Source organism: Monodelphis domestica, chromosome 6, assembly GCF_027887165.1.
Source record: "Monodelphis domestica isolate mMonDom1 chromosome 6, mMonDom1.pri, whole genome shotgun sequence".
Taxonomy (NCBI): Eukaryota; Metazoa; Chordata; class Mammalia; order Didelphimorphia; family Didelphidae; genus Monodelphis; species Monodelphis domestica.
Window position 1 is genome coordinate 54,088,233 of NC_077232.1, and position 20,465 is coordinate 54,108,697.

General features: G+C 40.2%; 1 protein-coding gene across 7 annotated transcripts in view; it reads right to left on the reverse strand.

Annotated features, from left to right (window-relative positions):
• The window catches only part of ANO5 (anoctamin 5), a 143,628-nt gene extending 123,454 nt beyond the window's left edge, over window positions 1-20,174 (reverse strand). Inside the window, exon 1 of one of the 7 annotated variants that reach the window (XM_056802021.1) lies at window positions 19,878-20,174. In XM_056802021.1, the coding sequence (XP_056657999.1) occupies window positions 19,878-19,935 (58 nt within the window). In that variant the 5' untranslated portion in view covers window positions 19,936-20,174. Of the gene's footprint in view, window positions 1-19,876 lie in introns of all 7 variants that reach the window. The other 6 variants (XM_056802015.1, XM_056802017.1, XM_056802014.1 and 3 more) reach the window with 6 other exon arrangements.
• Window positions 20,175-20,465: the final 291 nt, after the last annotated feature.

Sequence of the window (20,465 nt, forward strand, 5' to 3'; positions counted from 1 at the left end):
AATATATATGCAGTCCAATAAGCAGTTAGAGATTGAAGACTGGATGTGAGAAGGGAGGCCTGAGCTGGACAACTAGATCTAAGCATGACCTGCACAGAGATGATAACTGTACACTTGGGAGCTCACCAGATCAGCAAGCAAAAATATGCAGAGAAAAGGACCCCAGGACAGAGCAGTGAAGAATACCCATGGTGAGGTGTGACCCAAATGTGGAGAGCTGAGGTCATATAGAAATAAGCTTCCAAGTTTCCAGGTAGGAACATTTTCATCACCTCTCAGATTTTGCTGTCACCAGATGTAGGTGAATATCAAGAATCACATGGGCTAAACAAGTTCAACAATGGCACAAATAGGGGCTCTGCCTCTCCTCTTCCAGTTTACAAATAAAATTAGAGATAAATGGCTAAACTAAAGATAAAAGAAAATGACTAAGTCATGCCAACTCTAAGATGTCTTGACAAATGTGAATCACAAATGCAAACCTTTAGTATCAGATTCTTTCCCTAATTTAATCCATTGGAGTAGCCCTTATTAATATAAGACTATGATTTCTTAAAACCTACTCTCCCTAATCCCTAAAACTATTGTGCCAACTCCTGCAGAGGAAAGTAGTCAAATGTTATTTGTACACTTGTTCATTGTCCAACTCTTCATGACTCCATGGTCCCCCACAAGCTAATACTATCCTTTGGGTTTTCTGGACAAAGATACTGAAGTGGGTTGCCATTTCCTTCTCCAATGGATTAAGGCAAACAAAGGTCAAGTGTCTTGCCCAGGGTTACACAACTAGCAAGTGTTTGAAGCTAGATTTGAACTCTGGTCTTGCTGATTCCAGGTCCAGCACTCTATCTATTGAGTTACCTATCTATAAGCCACCCCTAAAATCCTTACCTTGCTTGATCTAATCCAATTCCCTATCAAATGAGGTAATACCATTAACAAGGGGGCAGCCAGATAGCATAGTGGCTAGACCACTGGGCTTGTAATCAGGAAGACTAGTCTTCCTGAGTTCAAATCCAGCATCAGACACTTAATACCTCTGTGATTCTTTGCAAACCATTTAATCCTGTTTGCCTCAGTTACTGATCTGTAAAATGAGCTGAAGAAGGAAATGGCAAACCACTCTATTATCTTTGCCAAGAAAACTCCAAAATGGGATCATGAAAAGTAGTTGGACAATAGTTGGACATGACTGAAACAAATGAACAACAACAAGAATTAGTCAGGAATGCAATCTCTGCACAAACCTCCCCAGGCCCAATGGAACACATGAGAAGAGGTCATCTATTCTACTAAATAAATTCTAGTTCTCACTTATACTATACCAGTCTGCCTCCCTGAACATTCCAACATGAGGCCATATTCTTTGTCTGCTCTTGGGTTCACAGAATAAGCCAATACTCTCTTCCCCATTATAATCCTTCAAATATTTGAAGACAAGTCATGATAGCTCTTACATCATCAAGTAGGTTATCATGACTTCCTTCAAATCATCCTATAATGCTTGACTCTTCTCACCATCTTAGTTTCTCTACTACAATGAAATTCCACTTTATTAATGGTTCCTCCTAAAAAGTATTGTTTAGCTTCCTCTCCACTTCTAGGAAGAGATGATGGAGCCAGAGTAGGCAATACCACATAGAGGCTTTCTTAAGTTGATTAGTTTTGCTAAATGATTTCTTTTCCTTATTTCTTCTTCTTTATTATAAAGTCTGACTCTCTGGGATAGGAAATGCATGTATTCCATCAGGAAATGCAGGATATATAATGACAAAAGATGGAAATAAAATTTTATTTAAAAACAAAAAAACCCTGGTACCTAGAGCTAAGAGAAAAATAAAAGGAGAGACATAGGGACAGTGATGTGGTGGTTGAACATATTATGCCCAAATATACAACAGACATTTTCCCTATCCTGTTTGTTTGGAGAGGCTGCTAAGGAAATTTCAATCTGCTTTTAAATTGTTTGGTTAACAGACTTGTCAGTTCATTGACTTTAGGACATGGAATGAAAAAGTATAATTTAGGCCATCACTCAGCAAGCATCTTCTAATCCTTTTGGATTCCCTCCATTTATCTAGTTCATCTTAGCCAGATCTCTGCTACACACACACCTACTGACATTTGCCAGGGTTAACCTCCATGTTTAAATACAGTGGTTCCTCACTTTCTCCTCTTCCAATCCTTAGTTTTCTTCAAGATTCAGATCAAATGTCAACTTGACATTCAACCCCCTCAGAATCTGTGGATTTCAGATACCCAGGGTCCTCTTCTAGACCCCTTGAGAATTTGTAGACCTCAGGTTAAGAAGCCCCTAGAACTGTAGAGGATTTTTCAGGTCACCTTCAGCCTCTAAATTCCAACATCCTATTGCAATACAATTGCTAAACACAGACTCAAGCCTGAACCCCTCTTGGACAAGGCTGACTGGTCACTCTTAGGTAGCCCAATTTTTATCAGCCTTTACTCCCTCTACTTTTACTCCCATCTCCCCAGCTCCCTCCACCCAATAAGACAAAGAAATACACAAAGCCATTGTTTGTTTTTTTAATCAAGGCAGGAAACTATCTAGTTTAAAAAAATAATAATCTCTCTTGCTGGCTTTTAAGTGATAAGGCAAAGAAATTCCTGGTCTAGATCAGACCAACACAACAGCTCAAAAAATCAGAGGAAGGCCTTTTTATGCCAACACCCAGAAAAATGTAAACAGAGGCTTTCGAAAGGGCTCACTCAACCACTCAAGGAATACTAGTTTCAACTATATTTGGTATGAACTCTTTCTACCCTAGGATTCTGTCCAGCATCACTAGGGAAAAAAAAAAGGCTAGTAATTCCCATCACTGGGAAAAAAAAAAGGCTAGTGGCAATTCTTCTAAAGCACTTTAAAAAGTGCTTCACTGACATCCTAGCATGACAGCACCCTCCTGGACATCTTACTAACCTGCTAGCCACCCTTTGAAGCCCTAGCCACTCTCCTGACTCCTTATCCTCATTCCCATGCTATATACATAGTAAATGTCCCCAGGGTTCTCTCCTTGGTCTTATCAATGAATCATAGAGTTCCAACTGTCAGGGACTTTCCACAGAAGGTATCTGGTCCAATCTCCTTTTATAGATAAGGAAACTAAGCATAAAGGAGAAAGGACTTGTCAAGTTCACAGGAGAAGTGGCAGAACTGGAAATACGTACTGAAATTCCAGACCCCAAACTCTTTCTACTAAAGGACCCTGACTCTTTTAATAAATGTTTGATAAACTGAATTTCTGGACCCTGATGCTTCCTGGAGCCACTATCCCATACCTCCTTTTTGTAACATCTGCTTTGATAGAATCTCCCATAGGTATTATAGATTCAGAAGGACTTGTGTCTATGGACTTTATCTAGTACAGGAAGGGGAAGGAAGGAGATAAATACCTGGGAATTTTAAGGTAGTCAACAAATTTAAATTAATTTTAAAAATTAAGTGTCTATGAATTCTTGAAATTGCCGGTCAAACTGCGGAACCTAAGGAGATAAAAATTTAACTTCTGGAGAGACTGTTAACTATGATGGCTAAAAAGGACAAAGAAAAAGGACTAAGAGAGCTTATTCCTGAGACAAACAGGTTTAATCATTAACTTCCAAAGAAACAAGAAGAGAATTCTTAAGAAAAGACTGAGAAAATTGAACGATGGGACTGTTTCCAGAATTTAAGCAGGTAAGTAATGATGGCTAGAAGAGATTTTGCCTATTATTTTTCTCAGAACTGATATTTCATATTTAGGACTTTGTTTTATTATTGATGTCTTTTAATAAATAATATAGTCAATCCTGATGTTTTGTTTCCTTACACCTAGGAGGTTAAGTTGTTTAACCGGAGCAAAAGCTTTGGGGGGGAGGGAGTTTCTCTAATTTGCTAAATAAATAATATAAAAATAAACTGGGTTGTGGACAAGAATATGATTTTATCAATAAACTTGCAGGAGAGGAAATTCCCACTACTGATTTAGTTTTAATCTTGAATACTTCCTTATAGCCTTATCTAAGGAAAATAAAATGGGCACACTGGGCTTAAAAATCAATAACAGCAAAAAAACCCCAAACAAAACAACCCAAGCAATTAAAGCTCCCCATAGTCCATCAAACTAGCCTGCTAGCATGCTACAAATATACATTTCTACAGTTATTTTTTTTATTCAAGTTTAATCTGTAGAAATTTTCTCTGAAAAAAAAAATGGAGGACATACTAGGTGGTTCAGAAGATTAAGGGCCAGGCCTAGACATGGGAGGTCCTGGTTTCAGATGTGACCTCAGACACTTCCCCTGTGACCTGGTAAATCACTTAATCCCTATTGTCCAACCCTTCCTGCTCTTCAGCCTTGGAACCAACATTCAGAATTGATTCTAAAACAGACCTTAAGGATTGTTTTCTTTTTAATGGGCATAATACTGCATTCTAAGACTGTAAACTCCTTGAGAGGAAGGATTGTTTTGGTTTGGGAGCCTTTCTTTGAGTCCCCAGTCACTAGCACATTTTCTCTGTGCCTTTCACATAGTAGGTGTTTTCTAAATACTAATTGAAGGAATATCTGAGCTGCTAATCAAAACTAGGTCCATAAAAAAAAAAAAAAGAACTTGGAATAGAATTACCTAGGATACCTATGAGTAATTTGCCCCCAGTTTAGCTTATCAGTTTGCTTTGTTCCTGAGAACAAGGCCATGATAAATTTTAACACTGGCCAGTCAAGTTCTATGGCATGTCCTGAGGGAGTGTTTAAGTAGGCTGGCTGGCTAACGTCCTGAAAAATGAAGTTTTCGTTCCCTGTAAAAAATGGAGAAAGTTATGTTTTTTAATATATAGTTTTAAATTGAGAAACTAAACTTCTCCTAATGCCTCATCCACTGCCTTATTAATATGCTAGAGAAAAGGCTTTAGAAATAAAAGATTATGCCACATTGACAATGGCTTTAACTTTCAGATACCTATACATGGGGAAAGGAGGCTATTATATAGATAATCAATAAAAGAAAAAAAACATGTCTGGCATTAGCTAGATCTTAATATCATGAAATTAGATTTCGAGCTGGAATAGCCCAGAAATTAACGCTCTCCTTTTACAGGTGTGGAAATTGAAGACTAGAGAAGGAAAATTGACGAAGGTCACACAGGTAGTAGTGGCAGAGCTGAGACTGGAACCCAGACCTTCTGATTCCAAATCCAGCACAATAAGCCAAAATGTCTTGTTTTGTTCTTTCGAGGACTGAAGAGGGGTTGAAATCTTTTATTAAATCAGGAGTTTTATCTCAGTGCGAAAAGTGGCAGCTGATGTAGCAGATCTGTGGGCTCTAATCTATTAATAGAACTGAATTCAGTGAGCCTAGAAAATCCCACTGAAATGAATATGGGTTTGGGGGTGTAGCTTGCCACACAGCACAGCACCTTCTAAAAATAGGAAGGGAAGGGAGTGTCTCTGGGCAACCAACTCTTAAATTCAAAAGGCTGTTTTGATTTGTTAGTTTGATATTTCAGAAGACAACCCAAACCCATGTTTAGGAAATCCTCAGAAATTTTAAGAAATAGACTATGATCCATCACCAGCCACCAGAGCCAAAGCTCAATATTTGTCTGCTTCACAAGGTCTGGAAAGTGTTGTTCTCCCCCTCATACCCCCTCCTTCCCATATATCACTGTCCACAAGGGATTGTGAAGTTCCACATGTGTGTGTTCAACATAAAAAAAACTCTGTTATTGGCACCTAAATCAGTTTCTGGCAGTAAACATCTGTTGTGTGCACTTTTAACAAAAATCAACATTAAGAAATGCTCCCTATGTATTAATTATTATGCCCTAAAGTGATTATCACTAAGTTCAGAACAATATTTTTCACATTATTTTTTTCCTAAACTCTTTATCTTCCATTTGAGAGCCAATACTGTGTATTAGCTCCAAGGCAGAAGAGTAGTAAGGGCTAAGCAATGGGGGTGACCAGAGTCACACAGCTAGGAAGTGTCTGAGACCAGATTCACATCCAGGACCCTTCTGTCTCATTTAATTTAATCTAAAAGGCAATTAGGTTACACAGTGGATAGAGCACTACCCCTAGAGTCAGCAAGACCTGAGTTCAAATCCAGCCTCAGTCACTAGCTGTGTGACCCTTGGCAAGTCACTTTACCCCGTATGCCTCAGTTTCCTCATCTGTAAAATGAGCTAGAAAAGGAAATGGAAGATCTCTCCAGTATTTTTGCCAAGAAAAACCCAAATGGAGTCAGAGACAGATCTGACTAAACAACCACCATCACAAAGGACAAAAAGACAGCATGAGTTAATTGAGTGCTCCTGCCTGTGGAACCTTCATTCTTTAAAATACTATAGCATGGCTAATGGCCAATTAAAAGGTTGCAAGTCCATTCAATACAATAAATATTTATTAAGGGCATGCAATATGCAAAGAAATGTGGGAGGGATACAAAGACAAAAATGGAAGTTGATCCTATCCTCCAGAAGCTTATAGTATTGGCAGGGGGGAAAGAGAGAGTAGGTCAAAGAGATATATGCCCATACATAAATAGAGACATAGTTTAGACAGAAGAATACAAAGTAATTTCACGACAGAAAGAGCATTAACTTGCTGTGGAATAGGAAAGGCTTCCTAGAGGGAACAGATGGCCCCTGGACCACCTCTTAAAAGAAAGTTGGGGACTCTGAGAAGTAAAGGTGAGATGAGCAATAGCCTCTGGTACATAAAGCATTCCAAATATGGGGGCTGAGAGGTATCTGTGCAAAAACACCAAGAGGGAAGGAACATCATCTCTGGAGTACCGTCAGCAAACCACCTAACTGGAAAGAGAATTAATTTGGAAGCAAATGATCTGGATTCAAATTCTGTTTTTGCCATTTATTATTACTTTGTGAACTTGGGCTAATCTCTGGCCCTCGGTTTACTCATGTAGAAACTGAAGGGATTGGACTAGATGGCCTTTATCTTCTTCCCCTTTAGCTCTGAATTTATGGTCCTCAGAAAATTCTCAAAAGGCAGCAGCAGGATATACTGCACAGAAAGCTACCCTTGGGGTAAAAGCCAGCCTCTAAGCCCCCTTCCAGTTCAGACATCACCAATGGTCACTCTTTTTTGCTTCTGTTTCTTTCATCAAACAGGCAGACATTTTGATGAATGTCTACTTCATTCAGGGAACTAAACAAACTTTAGTTCCTAAAGCACTTTTAATATAAAAGCACACAGAACGTCTATTACTCCTCTGATTTGAGTAGAGGCAAAGGGATAACCAAATTTGAGGGAAATTCCAAGCCCAACACTTTCATTAAATTTCACTAAACTGTTATTAAGAAATTAAAGCCTTTCATAAAGGTGAATTAGGTAAACCACACACCCTCTGGATGTGCTTAATAAATTCTTCAGAGACAGATAAAAAAATAAAGCTTATTCCAGCCTAAATGCATGAAAAAAAAAAAGCCCAAATTCCAGATGACTCGAGTCTGGGGATTTTAGTTGACTCCAAGCTGGATGTGAATCAGCTAGTTATGAGTTAGCAGTCAAAAATGCTAAAAGGATCTTGTATTTCACTGAAAGAGGTAAGACTCCCAGTTAAGAAAGATGCGGTACTCCCACAGTATCATGCCTTGGGCACACCCCATCTTCAGAACACTGATCAGTTGTCAGTACTATACTTTAGGAATAGCATTAATATGTTGGAATTTCCTGATTGGGGCAACCCAGAGGGTGAAGAACCTCAAATTTAAGTCATATGGAAATCAGTCAAAGAAGAAACCATTTAGTCTAGTGAAAGCAGGACTTAGAGAGGTTGGAGAGTGGAGAAATGATGACATGTGGAAGGATTAGATTTATTGTTTGGTGAGGAGGGAAAATCTACCAGCACTGAAAGCAGATTTAGAAAGAAAATTTGAGTTTGAATCATAGCTTTGCTATTTACTCCCCAAGTAACCTTAGGGGAGTCACTATACCCTTCTGTGTCTCATTTCCTTCATTTGTCAAATGAGGAGGTAGAACTAGAGGATTTTGCAACTCTAAATCTGTGATGTTTGATTACATCCCATAGAACAGTGGTGTCAAACTTAATATAGATCAAATCCCTAAAAACCTAGATTGACTTAAAAAACCACAAATTAACATTATCTATGTAGAATTGTATTTTATTTATTTTGCTAAATATTTCCCAATTACATTTTAATCTGATTATGGAGCACTCACAAGTTTTACTGTGGAGTCTCATATCTCTGCTGTCAATGCAACACTGACTTAAGGAAAATTTTTTTCAGCAATTAGAACTGTTTTTAAAAAGGCTAGGTGGCTTATTTTCCTTCACTATTGCTTTTTCTGTGGAAGATGGAAGACATGACTTCTCTGAATATTCATCATAGAGGGGATTCCTATGTTCAGGTTCCTTCCTTGTGTGATTTTGTAGATGAATTTAGGCAGCTAGATGGCACAGTGGATATTCAAATCTGACTAGCTATGTGACCCCAGACAAGTCACTTAACCCCCTTTGCCTCAATTTCCTCATTTGTAAAATGAGCTGGAAAAGGAAATGGCAAACCACTACAGTATTTCTGCCAAGAAAAACTGAAATGGATCATAAAGAGACAGAACAGCAATAACAAATGAGTGTGTGTACATTCCTCCTACAACAATCCTTACCATCAACATATCTGGTTCTATCTTCTTAATCATCTCTTCCTTGGGAGGAGCTATTATTTACAAGTAATAGGAACTGTTGAGAACAAATATGTCAGTGTTTCAAAGATGGAATTTCTAAACAATTTTGAGAAAGTCCTAGGTAGATTCAATTGTTTTGATACAGGATATGTTTTCTTGTAATTTTTTAAAATGTTGTAATACATATTGCAAGAGAAAGAAGTCAAAAAAGAAAGGAAGTATGGAAGGAGATATAGAAGGAAGGAGGGTGAGAAAGAGAGAGAGAGAGAGAGAGAGAGAGATGAAAAGAAGTCTGTAAAAATGGAGATTTGAATCCCAGACTTCAATCCCCAGAAGTCCTTGGCACTTCCCAGAATGCCCTATAATCTCACCTGAGATTCCTCACCTGGGCAGAGAACAAAATTTGTATTTAAACTGACTGTACCGCCTACTTGGGCTCTCTCTGCTTCCGCTTCTAAGCACACTGTCTCTCTACCTGACAAGCAAGATGTAGGTAGTGAGTAGGTTGCACGTGCTTTCTTATTTTGTATTTCTTTATCCTTGATTTCTAATAATCTTTAATAAACCTCTAAAAATATAATACTTGTAGTAGATCAACTAATTTAACTGTTACAAGTCCAACACTGACATTCCCTAGAATGAGTCCAAAAAAGCAATATTGCCAATTGATTAGAGATCCAAAATTGGAATCATGCAAATGACTCTGACACATGCAAGTGACTATAAGCAAGTTATTTAACATTCCCCAGATTATATATTTCAGACAAGCTAGAGCTCAGCAGAGGAGGGAGTTTCTCTACTTCAAGAAGTTTCCTATACTGATGAAATCACAAGCCTGAACCAGAGAGAAACAGGAATTCAAGAGGTATGGGTTCTAATCCTGATTCTGTCACTAACTAGCCCTCAGACTTTATGCAGATCACAAATTTTGTGGATCAGTTTCCTGATTTTTAAACAAGGGGGTTTAATTAGGTGTATACATTGTGGAGCTTAGTCTGATGTTAGGGAGAATCAAAAGACCTGGATTCTGATACTTACTAGTTGTATGACATTGGGCAAATCACATAATCTCATTAGTCCTACTGTAAAAACAAGCTCATTGTGAGGAAAGCCCTCTAAAGCTACATACAGATGTGAGTTCTAAGGTCCTTTTCAGCTTGGGCATTCTATAATTCAGTCAGCAATAAAAGCCCCCTAACTTCTCAGAACCCTAGTTTTCTTAGCTTTCAATTCAGTAGAACAAGGTCTGCCATACCTAAATGTAAAAGTTCTAATAAAATTGTAGGTAAAAGCATGCAGAAGGCAGTCTGGTCAGTGAAACATGACAGTAGGAATTATAAAATTTTAGCTTTAAATTCCAAAGTCATCTAGTTCAGAAATTCTCAATTTTTTTGGTGTCAGGACTTCTTTACACTCAAAATACATTGAAAACTACAAAGAACTTTTGCTTATGTGTATAATAGCCAACAATATTTACCATACTAGAAATTAAAATATTCATTGATCTATTTAAAAAATAATAAACCCATTACATATTTTAATAACATTTTAATGAAAAATAACTATTTTCCAAAAGAAAAGAAAATAAGTGAGAAGAGTGGCATTGTTTTACATAGTTTTTTTAACCTCTTTTTTCAAAACCCTTTCCTTCCATCTTGGAATCAATACTGTGTATAAGTTCCAAAGCAGAAGAATGATAAGGGCTAGGCAATGGGAATTAAGTGACTTGCCCACAGTCACACAGCTGCTAAGTGTCTGAGGCCACATTTGAACTCAGGACTTCCCATCTCTCTGTCCATCACCTGGCTGCCCCCTTTCAAAATTCTTTTCACAGCTAGCTTAATAGAAGGCAGCTAGATTCTGATATATGCTTCCACATCCAATCTCTGGCAATGTTGTTTTAGTTGAAGCACATGAAAAAAAATCTATTTTCTTTTTTTTTCTTTTTTTTTTAAATATATTTTATTTGATCATTTCCAAGCATTATTCGTTAAAGACATAGATCATTTTCTTTTCCTCCCCCCCACCCCCCATAGCCGACGCGTAAGTCCACTGGGCATTAGATGTTTTCTTGATTTGAACCCATTGCTTTGTTGATAGTATTTGCATTAGAGTGTTCATTTAAAGTCTGTCCTCTGTCATGTCCCCTCAACCTCTGTATTCAGGCAGTTGCTTTTTCTCGGTGTTTCCACTCCCATAGTTAAAAAAATCTATTTTCATATAAATATGTTGCAGGAAAAAAGAGGGACATTTTAATAAGTAAATAATGACTTAGCATCGTTATGAAAATAGTTTTGACCTCATGGACCCATTGGGGTCCACACTTTGGGAACCAATGATTGGTCCATAGAAGTTAGGAGGAAAGTTGGAATTTGAACTCATATCCTCTGACTCCAAATACAGAATTCCAAATCCTGATTCTACCACTGAAACTTCCTGTGTGCCCCTAACTGATTCACAACTCTGGCCTCAGTTTCCCCAATTATAAAATAAGAATGGACTAAAGGTTGCTTCCATTCCATATCCTATGATATACTACTTTTCTACAGCATAGTGGTAAATACACCTCTTACTTATTTTAAATAGAAATATCAAACTAGCAAGAAATTTAGATTTTAGCACATGGTAGTTGTATTTGATCTTAGAAAGGTTGTTGGTTTTTTGTTTTGGTAGGGGAAGAGTGAAGAAAGGTAATCTCTTCTTATAAAAGTTTAGATATCTAAGAATATTAACACTATCCAAGAGAAACTGAGATAAGAAGTATATCCAAGGTTCTAGTGGCAGATCCAGGACTAACATAGGAACATGGGCAGGACTGTGTTAGGATCTTAGACAAGATGAAGGGGAAAGTGGATTTAGAGACAGAATTTGGGTTCAAATCTTGGCCATGTAATTTAATAGATATGACAAATAAAGCACTTGGGGGGGGGCAGCAAGTTTGGCTCAGTGGACTGAGAGCCATGTCCAGAGATGGGAGGTTCTGGTTTCAAATCTGGCCTCAGACAGTTCTTAGCTGTGTAAGACTAGACAAGCCAGTTAACCCAGACTGCCTTGCCCTTACAACTCTTCTGTCTTAGCAACCATACACAGTGTTGATTCTAAGACAGAAGCTAAGGATTTTATTTTTAAAAATCACCTCATTTGTCAATGCCTTGGTTTCCTCCTTTGTAATTTAAGGGGAGTTGGACTAGAGGAGCTCATGATGCTTTCTCCTAGTTCTTCTACATTTCTGATCTGCTCCTCAGTCTCCCTTTTCTTTTTCATCACTTATATTCATGCTCTCCTACTCCTTGCAACACTATCCTTCTAGAGTCTAGAGATTAATACTCTCTCACTTTGCCAAATCTTGCCATATCTACCTTCATAACTTTTTTTTAGCAACTTTCCTCTTCTCGTTACTTACATTAGGCCATCATCACCCCTTTCCTGTACTAGTGCAAAATCCTCCAACTTGGTCTCTCTGCCCCAAACCTTTCCCCACTCTAATCTACCCTCCAAGAAGCCATCAAAGTGATTTTTCCTAAAGGGCAATTCTGACTGCGTAACACCCTTTCACAATAAATTCCAATGGCTCCCTACTTTTGAAAGAATAAAATACAAACTCTTCTTTTTGGTGTTTGAACTATTTACAAGTTAACCCTAACTAATTTTCCCAACCCGATTTATTATATATTACTTCTGTTACTTTACTCAGTGATCCAGACAAATTGCTCTTCTCTGTTTCTCACCTAGAGCACCCCATTTCCTGTCTTTGTACCTCTGGACTGGCCATGCTCTCTCCCAAGAATACACTCCTCTTTAGCTCTGCCCAAAGAATGGCTTACTTCCTTCACTTCTTAGTTTAAACACAACTTTCTTCACAGACCCTTTTCTGAATCCCTAATTCCTTGGCTTCCCTAAGAACTTAGTATTTTTAGTATATTTGTTTGGTTTTTATTCTATATAATTCTTTAAGAGGGGGGATTGGTTTCACCTTTTCTCTCTATTCTCAGAACCTAATATTATTGTTATTCAGTCAAGATTCTTTGTGACTCCATTGGGGCTTTCTTAGCAAAGATACTGGAGTAGTTTGTCATTTCCTTCTTCAGCTCATTTTACAGATGAAAAAACTGAGGGAAACAGGGTTAAGTGACTTGCCTAGGGTCACACAGGTAGTTCAAGTCTGGATTTGAATTCACATCTTCCTAGCTTCTAGGTTCTGCACTCTATCCACTGTGTCAGACTGAGTTCTGATAAGGCTAGACAAGTCCTGAGGTCCCCTCTGGTTTCAGAATTCTGTTCCCAAAATAGAAGTTTGCTCTCAACACTCTCCATCCTGCTTCAGTTCTGAGACTTTTTTAAAAATTGATAATAAAAGCTACATAAAACACCCAATTTCTTCACCCAAATCATCACCGTGAAACAGAATGATGCACTGGGATTCAGTCATTCTAGCTATAGAGGACTGGCATAGGCGTATCAATGGTGACCAGATTTGAAGTCAACAACTCTGAGTCAGTTTCTTTTTGTGGCTGGCTTCTCCTAGAACTTCCTCTAAGATAAATTAGGAGACCTCAGTGCCCAAGTTAGACTTTATTTTTTTAATCACCATCCTACAGACCAGAGTATTGAGGGGCCAATCATTTCCTCCAGTCCAGGAAAATAGAAGGTCAACCATTTCTTTTGGCCCAAGGCCCATTTCATCTGGACCAAGAGCAAACTATTTCTTGGGAATCATTAAACATCTTCTAATTGATGATATTATCCCAATTTATAAACAACAATAATTTATTCCCCTTACGCGCGTGCACACACACAATTATACTCAGTAGTATTGTAAGAAAAATTTAAGCACCAAAGAACAAAAATCCCAACACAGTAAAAAGGTTGTTTAAAAGAAAAATAAATGCTGTTAAGTTACCCAAAGAGTATATTGCTAGTAATAGCCCAGGATTTGAACCCAGATCCTCTGATTTCAAATATAGCCCTCTTTTCACTTCACCATGCTACCTCTTTCATAGTCTTGCTATCAGCTACATAAGTGTACTGCTTGTGAAGAAGCACCATGAAGGGCAGCACTAGGGACAGAAAAAATTCAGACTTGACGTTAAGAAAAGGAAAACAAATCCCAGAAGGAAATGGACCACCATAGGAAGTAGCATCATCTCCGTGAAAGTTTCAAAAAAAAAAAATGGGTAATCCATTATAAGCGATGCAGAAGTGATTCTTATTGTTGTTCCTTCCGTTTTCCATCCTGTATGAATCTGACACCATTCTGGAGTTTTCTTGGAAAAGAGAGTAGAGTGGTTTGCCATTACATTCTCCAGCTCATTTTACAGATGAAGAAACTGAGATAAATAGGGCTGTGTCACACAGCTAGTATCTGAGGCCAGATCTAAGTCGGGAAGATGAATCATCCTGACTTCAGACCCCAACACTCTATTCACTAAATTGCCTGGATTCTTATACAAGTAATCATTGGATCAGATGGGCCTTGGAGGATCCTTCTAAATCTAAGATTCTGTGCCTCTGAGATATGCTCTAAAAACGTCAATTTGATGATATAATACATTTCTTGGTGAGTTTTTTGTTTGCCTGCTCATTAACCACAGCTGTTTTTACTTTCTCTCTTTTTTTTCCTGCTCCCCCCTTTATGGTCTGTGGCCCTGAACAAGGAAGGGCAGGTAGGGAGAGAATGGAGACAGAGATCCTGGGTCATCTACTTTCTCCTCTTCTAAAACAATCAACCACGGAGGTTCACTGGGCAGCTGGGTAGCTCGGTATACAGTCAGGAAGACTCATCTTTCTGAGTTCAAATCTGGCTTCAGACACTTCGTAGCTATGTGACACTCAGCAAGTCACTTAGCCATGCTTGCCTCGGTTTCCTCATCTATAAAATGAGATGGAGAAGGAAATGGCAAACCACTACAGGATCTTTGTCAAGAAAACCCCAAAATGGGGGCATGAAGAGTTGGATACAGCTAAAAAATTGAAGAACAAGGTTCACTGTGCAAGTCATCTGCTCTTTTTCATCCTAGTCCAAATGACAGAAGTAGAGTAGGGCACAGAAAGGAATGTTGGTGGCAGCAGAATTGGTACGGATGACCATGAATAAGAAACAAATGTGCTGAAGCCATCCCACGAGAGTTTTTAGAAATCCATCTGAGAAGTTTTTAGAAGGCCTTCAATCCACAGAGGTGAAAACTGAAGATAAAGATAAAGAACAGATCGCAAGGAGCAGCTAGGTGACTCAGTGGATAGAGACAGATCTGGAGACAGGAGGAACTGGGTTCAAATCTAGCTTCAGATACTTCCTAGCTGTATGGTCCTGCACTAATCCCTTAACCTCTGTCTGCCTCAGTTTCCTCAATTATAACATGGGAGGAATAATAGCACCTTTATCACAGAGTTGTTATGAGGTTCAAATAAGATAATTTTTCTTTTTTTTTTAAACCCTTACCTTCTGTCTTAGAATCATTGTTGTATATTGATTCCAAGGCAAATATAAGGCCTAGGCAATGGGAGTTAAGTGGTGTGCCCAGGTTCACATAGCTAGGAAGCATTTGGGGCTAGATTTGAACCCAGGCCATCCCATCTCCAGGCCTGGCTCTCAATCCCTTGAGCCATCTCGCTGCCCCTAAGATAATATTTCAAAAATGCTTATTACAATATCTGGCACAGTCAGCATTTAAGAGATGTTTGTTCCTTTTTCTTTCCTCTTACTCTAAAGAATTAACAGTTCATTACACATAGAAAGGCAGAAACTAGATAAGCCAAGCCCCAGAACTTTTAGCTCTTGGTTTCTCTTCAGATAAGTTGATTATACTGAATTACAGGGAAACTGTTAAAGAAGAAATCAATCTGATCTGGTAATTCAGACCTCAGAACCACTGAAACCAAAGGAGAGAAATGTAATACTCAACAGAAGAGACAGCCAACTTTTCTTTCAGGAAGAAAGTCCTAGGAACTGATTCCTATTTTGGCATACTTCCTCATTTTTTTTTCTAAACGGCACTGGACTCATACCTTACTGATCAGTGCACCAACATGACTAGCCAGTTTATTTTAAAAGTTTGAATGTGAAAAAAGAGCAGAAATCTCAGATTTCGATGATATTTAAATTTCTCATTATTTAGTGGTGGGTTTTTTCCCTTTAATCCCATGTTGCAGAAAGATGCAAGAAAACCTACACTACATCAAGAAGATCCAGAACAAACTTTGCGTGTGATTGATTGAACTGAAGTTTGATTGAACATTTATTTGAATGTATACTCTTATGCCAAAAGGGGACTGCCCCCTAATTGGTTTTTGTCAATACTCCCAGCAAACATTGGTTTTGCTGCCTGTCTTTCTTCTATTTCCCTCTTCTATATAACTATTGTAGTTTCCTCTTAGAAAGTGAAATTTTGTATGCACCTGCAGTTAGAAAATTTGGAGATATGGGATGATTATGTTTAGTGATCAATTGGGGAGACTAGTCTCCCAATCATCATCAGGGGGGATTGTGAATTTTTAGATTTACTCCACCCTGCTTAATCCAACAAAACATGTCTACACCCCTACTTAAGGATTACTTATTGAGAAGGATGACCTATGACAGACATGTGCTAGCAAATGACAAACCAGAAACAACTGACAGACCCCTGGGCTGTCCAAAGTCAAGCTTAAGCTACCATTGGTACATGTGAGATGCAGGAAGTGATGTAAAAACGGTCTATATATTTCGTGTCACTTCCTCTCTCGGCCTCTTTTCATGGAGAGGTGGCTCTGGTGGCAGCTATTGTCCGGGTTTGGTGATGAGAGTCCTAGATACACTACTAGGGAAGCTTAGTAACCTAGTTCAGGTGAGGCATCTTCACTGAGCTCTCTCAGAGTTTAGGCTGATTCTTTTCTCCTTTACCTTCCAAAACACTATCCTCTCAGGAAAGCCTCTAATCTGAAAAGACCTTGTGGCTGAGGTCTTTGAACTCCCCCTGGCACAAGCCAGGCAGGAGAAAATCTATACTCTTTCCCTCTCTCTTCTCCTTAATTCCCTCCCTCTATATTAATTAAACCACCATAAATTTTCAAAATGACTTGGGTATTTTATTTGGGATATTCCCTAGCGACCAAATTAATTTAGATTAAGTCACAACCCTAACATTTACCCTTACACCCAATATTCTACCATAACTGTTATTGTTATGGAAAGTATTGATGGCATCCTATTTCTTAACTCATCAGGCTTTGAAAAAATGGAAGACATACCCTTGAATCATCTTTAAAGGACTGCTTTGCCTCTGGGATTTGAATAGAAACAAAATCAAACCTTGCTCTCTGCCCTCTTTGGATCCTATCTGGAATCCTGGGTTCAGCCCTGACTATCCCATTTTTTGAAGTCAACAAGCTGGAGACTATACTAGAAAGTGACCAGGATGATCAGAGTAATAGAAATCACAGAAATTGAGGGCAGCTGGGTAGCTCAGTGGCTTGAGAGCCAGGCCTAGAGATGGGAGGTCCTAGGTTTAAATCTGCCCTCAGACACTTCCTGGCTGTGTGACCCTGGGCAAGTCACTTAACTCTCATTGCCTAGCCCTTACTACTCTTCTACCTTGGAACCAATACACAGTATTCATTCTAAGGTGGATGGTGAGGGTTAAAATAAAAAAGAAATCATAGAAATCACATGAGCTCTATATATTTAGTGTGTATGTCATTTTATATCTTCTTATATATACACATATGTATATATAGACACACAGTACATTATGTATAGATATAATACATACATGTACAGATATTTATGTATCTTAGCACCTGTTGAAAGGAACTGAACCTATTTATACTGAAGAAGAGAAGTCTCAAAAGTAGAGAAGATGGAAGACTTCAATGACTGCCAGAGATGTTGTATAATAAAGAAGGGAATTGGGTTTGTTTCTTAGTCTGAAAGGGCAGAACTGGGAGAAATGAGAATTTAAGGGAAAGAAGATTTATAGGTCAGTTAGTCAATAAGCATTTAATTAAGTCTCTGCTATCTGCCAAGAGCTGGGTATATAAATACAAAGACAGTTCCTGTCCTCCAGAAACTTAGAGTCTATAGGGGAAGACAATATACAAAAAGGAGGCTGAAAAGATGAAGGAAAGAAAGGAGATATCCTGCTCTGGAACATGATATAGAAGTCCCAATTAGTCCACAAGCAATGCAACTGGTGGGAAATGGGCAAAGGACCATGCTGGGCTCCTTATATGAAAGTTTGGGAGTTCATGGCTCTGCCTTCCAGCCAGAGGGCCCAATCAGAAGGGCAATCTGTAATGATATGGAGCAGATGTGAAGGAAAAAAATTCCTAAAACTAGAATGGGCTGCCTTAACAGGAATGAGTTTTCCTCAGTAAAAGGTCTTCTAGTGAAGACTGGATGATTTTGTTTGTTTGTTTTCTGTTGTTCTTGTTTGTTTTGGGGTATGTCACAAAATTCAAGGATGTTCAGTAAATCACTTTGCAAACATTTCATGTCAACAGGTGTTATTAAAGAGGATTCCTATCCAGGAAGAGAGAATCCATTTTAATCTGGAAGGGACTTCAGAGGCCATGTAATTCAACTCTTTCAGTGTACAAATCTGGAAACTGAGGCTCATAGGTGTAAGTGATTTGCCTAGTGTCATGAAGGGATTAAGTTGCAGACTGTGATTTGACATCATATAAGGTTCTTCCCACCCCTCCTTGACTAAGGCTCCTCTCCAATTCTAGGAGAGATACCAGGTCTCCTTTTAAAGCTTCTGAAAACATTCCACTACAGAAACAAAAAGTGATGAAAATGAAGCCCAAAGTATGAAATGAGCTTCTTGAGGGAGGACACTGTGGTCCTGAAAATCTCATCCCAAATGAAATATCACCTCATAATCACCTTAATTCCACTAAATCACAAGTTATGAATGTTTTAGAAAACATGCACAATAAGGCAACAGAAAACAAGATTGCCAAAAGGCCTTAGAAGAACCAAATATGTTCAAAGAGGATTAAAGGGCAAAGTCAAAAGCTGCCAAAGAGTAGAAGTTAGGACATACCCAGGGAACATGACCAGATAAGACTCTCAGGGGTACAACTGTTTTTTATAGGATGTGTTTTGTTTATGATACTCTAGACACGCAATCCACATGTCTCTGAGTGTGGCAGGGAGGATTTCCTCACTCTCATTCTAAAGTGAGGAGGGGAAAGGAAGCAATACAATTAAGGTGGTCCACTCTGAGAACTCTGGCCTGATGCCCATCTCCTCCTGACCCAAGGCTTAAGGGCATCCTCTGGAGTCAAGATCAGGGTCACATCCTTTCCTCAAACAGCAAGTTTTTCAACAGCCACCGCCTGGAAAATGTGAATGATACCCCGAATCCAGTTCTGCCCCCTAACACTGCTGCTCCTGTTCAGTATCACGGCCTGCAATAGGTACACAAAGCTGGGGCTCCGACCTTTCCCAATGGTGCTCGGCTCCCTGGTCCTTGCCTTCACCCCCACCCATCCGGCCGCCTGCTGTCTCCATTACTCAGCGCTGCTCGAAAGGGGGAGGCCTCCCCGCCCCACCCCGCCCTCCACCCTCATCAGTGGTAGGGAGGAGGTCTCCCTCCCTTAGAGGCTTCCCCAAAGCTGTAGACTCAAGGCTGGAGGAGACACTGCCTCTCATTCCAGAGCACTGTTGGGGCGCATGGGTTAGGGGGACACAAACATCTCCCCTTGAGCATTCCGGGGAAACGCAGGCTAGGGGGCAGGGAGGGGGCCGCTGCCCGCCCCCCTGGCCAAGGAGGCGCTCAAGAGTTCACGTTCCTGGAATCGAATAGACTTGGCTCAGCCCGGGTCCTCCCCGTTCTGAGCGAACCAGGACCGACCCGTGCGCTTTGCCCAATATCCCCTACTGTCTTGCCCTGCCCAGGCCCAGAGCGGCCCCACGTGGGGATCTGGCCAGCAGCTGCAGGAGCCGCAGCCCAAAGAGAAGGTACTGCAGGCTCAGTGGCAGCGGGAAGGAACACAGGCAACCAGGCCCCGGGCCTCCATGTCCCCTGCCGGGGCCGCCGGATGCTCGCCCGCCCACCATAGTAGTCCTGCACCGTCGCAGATTTGAGCTCTAGGCAGGCGGATAGGTAAATAAGAAGCCCGCCCACCAGATCTTCCTTCCTCCGGATCCACAGGCCGGCCTGGGACCCCACCCTAATACCCATCCTGCCAGCCTTCCCCCGAGGAGGGGGAGGAGAAACTTACCATCAGTGGCCACCATCTCGATGAGCGTGTCGCTCCCGCGCTTGGCCAGCCGGTTCATGGTTCTGCCGTGGCCGCTTTGGGGCCCGCCCGGCGGCAGCAGCCCGCGGCCCCAGCAAAGGCACAGGAAAGTTTCAGAGCAGAGCCCAGAACCGGCTGGGGATCGGAGCTGGAGGAGGGTACCGCCTCCTCTCTCTTGCTGGTCTCCTCCTCCCTCTTTTTTCTCCCTCCCTCCCTCCTCCGCCTTTATTTGGCTTCGGGGATCCCCTCCTTCCTTCCCTCCCCTCTCCCCACCCCTGCTCTACCCAGGCCGCGGCAAGTCCGAGGTAGGCTCACTCCAATCAAGTTACTTTGTGTTAAAGAAGAAAAGCCCGCCCCTTAAAGGGCAGCACGGCCACAGTCTTACCCGCAGGAGGGAGGGGCGTGACTTGGAGTGAGCTTCTGGGTACAGAGGGCTGGTCTAGAAGATCATGAGGAGACAGAAGCAGCAGCATCTCCCATTGCCTTGTTGGGGGATCAATTGCCTTTTGGATTCATCCAAGAGATTTTGTTGTTTTTAACTCCCTTTATTTAGCGCCTACTATGGCCAAG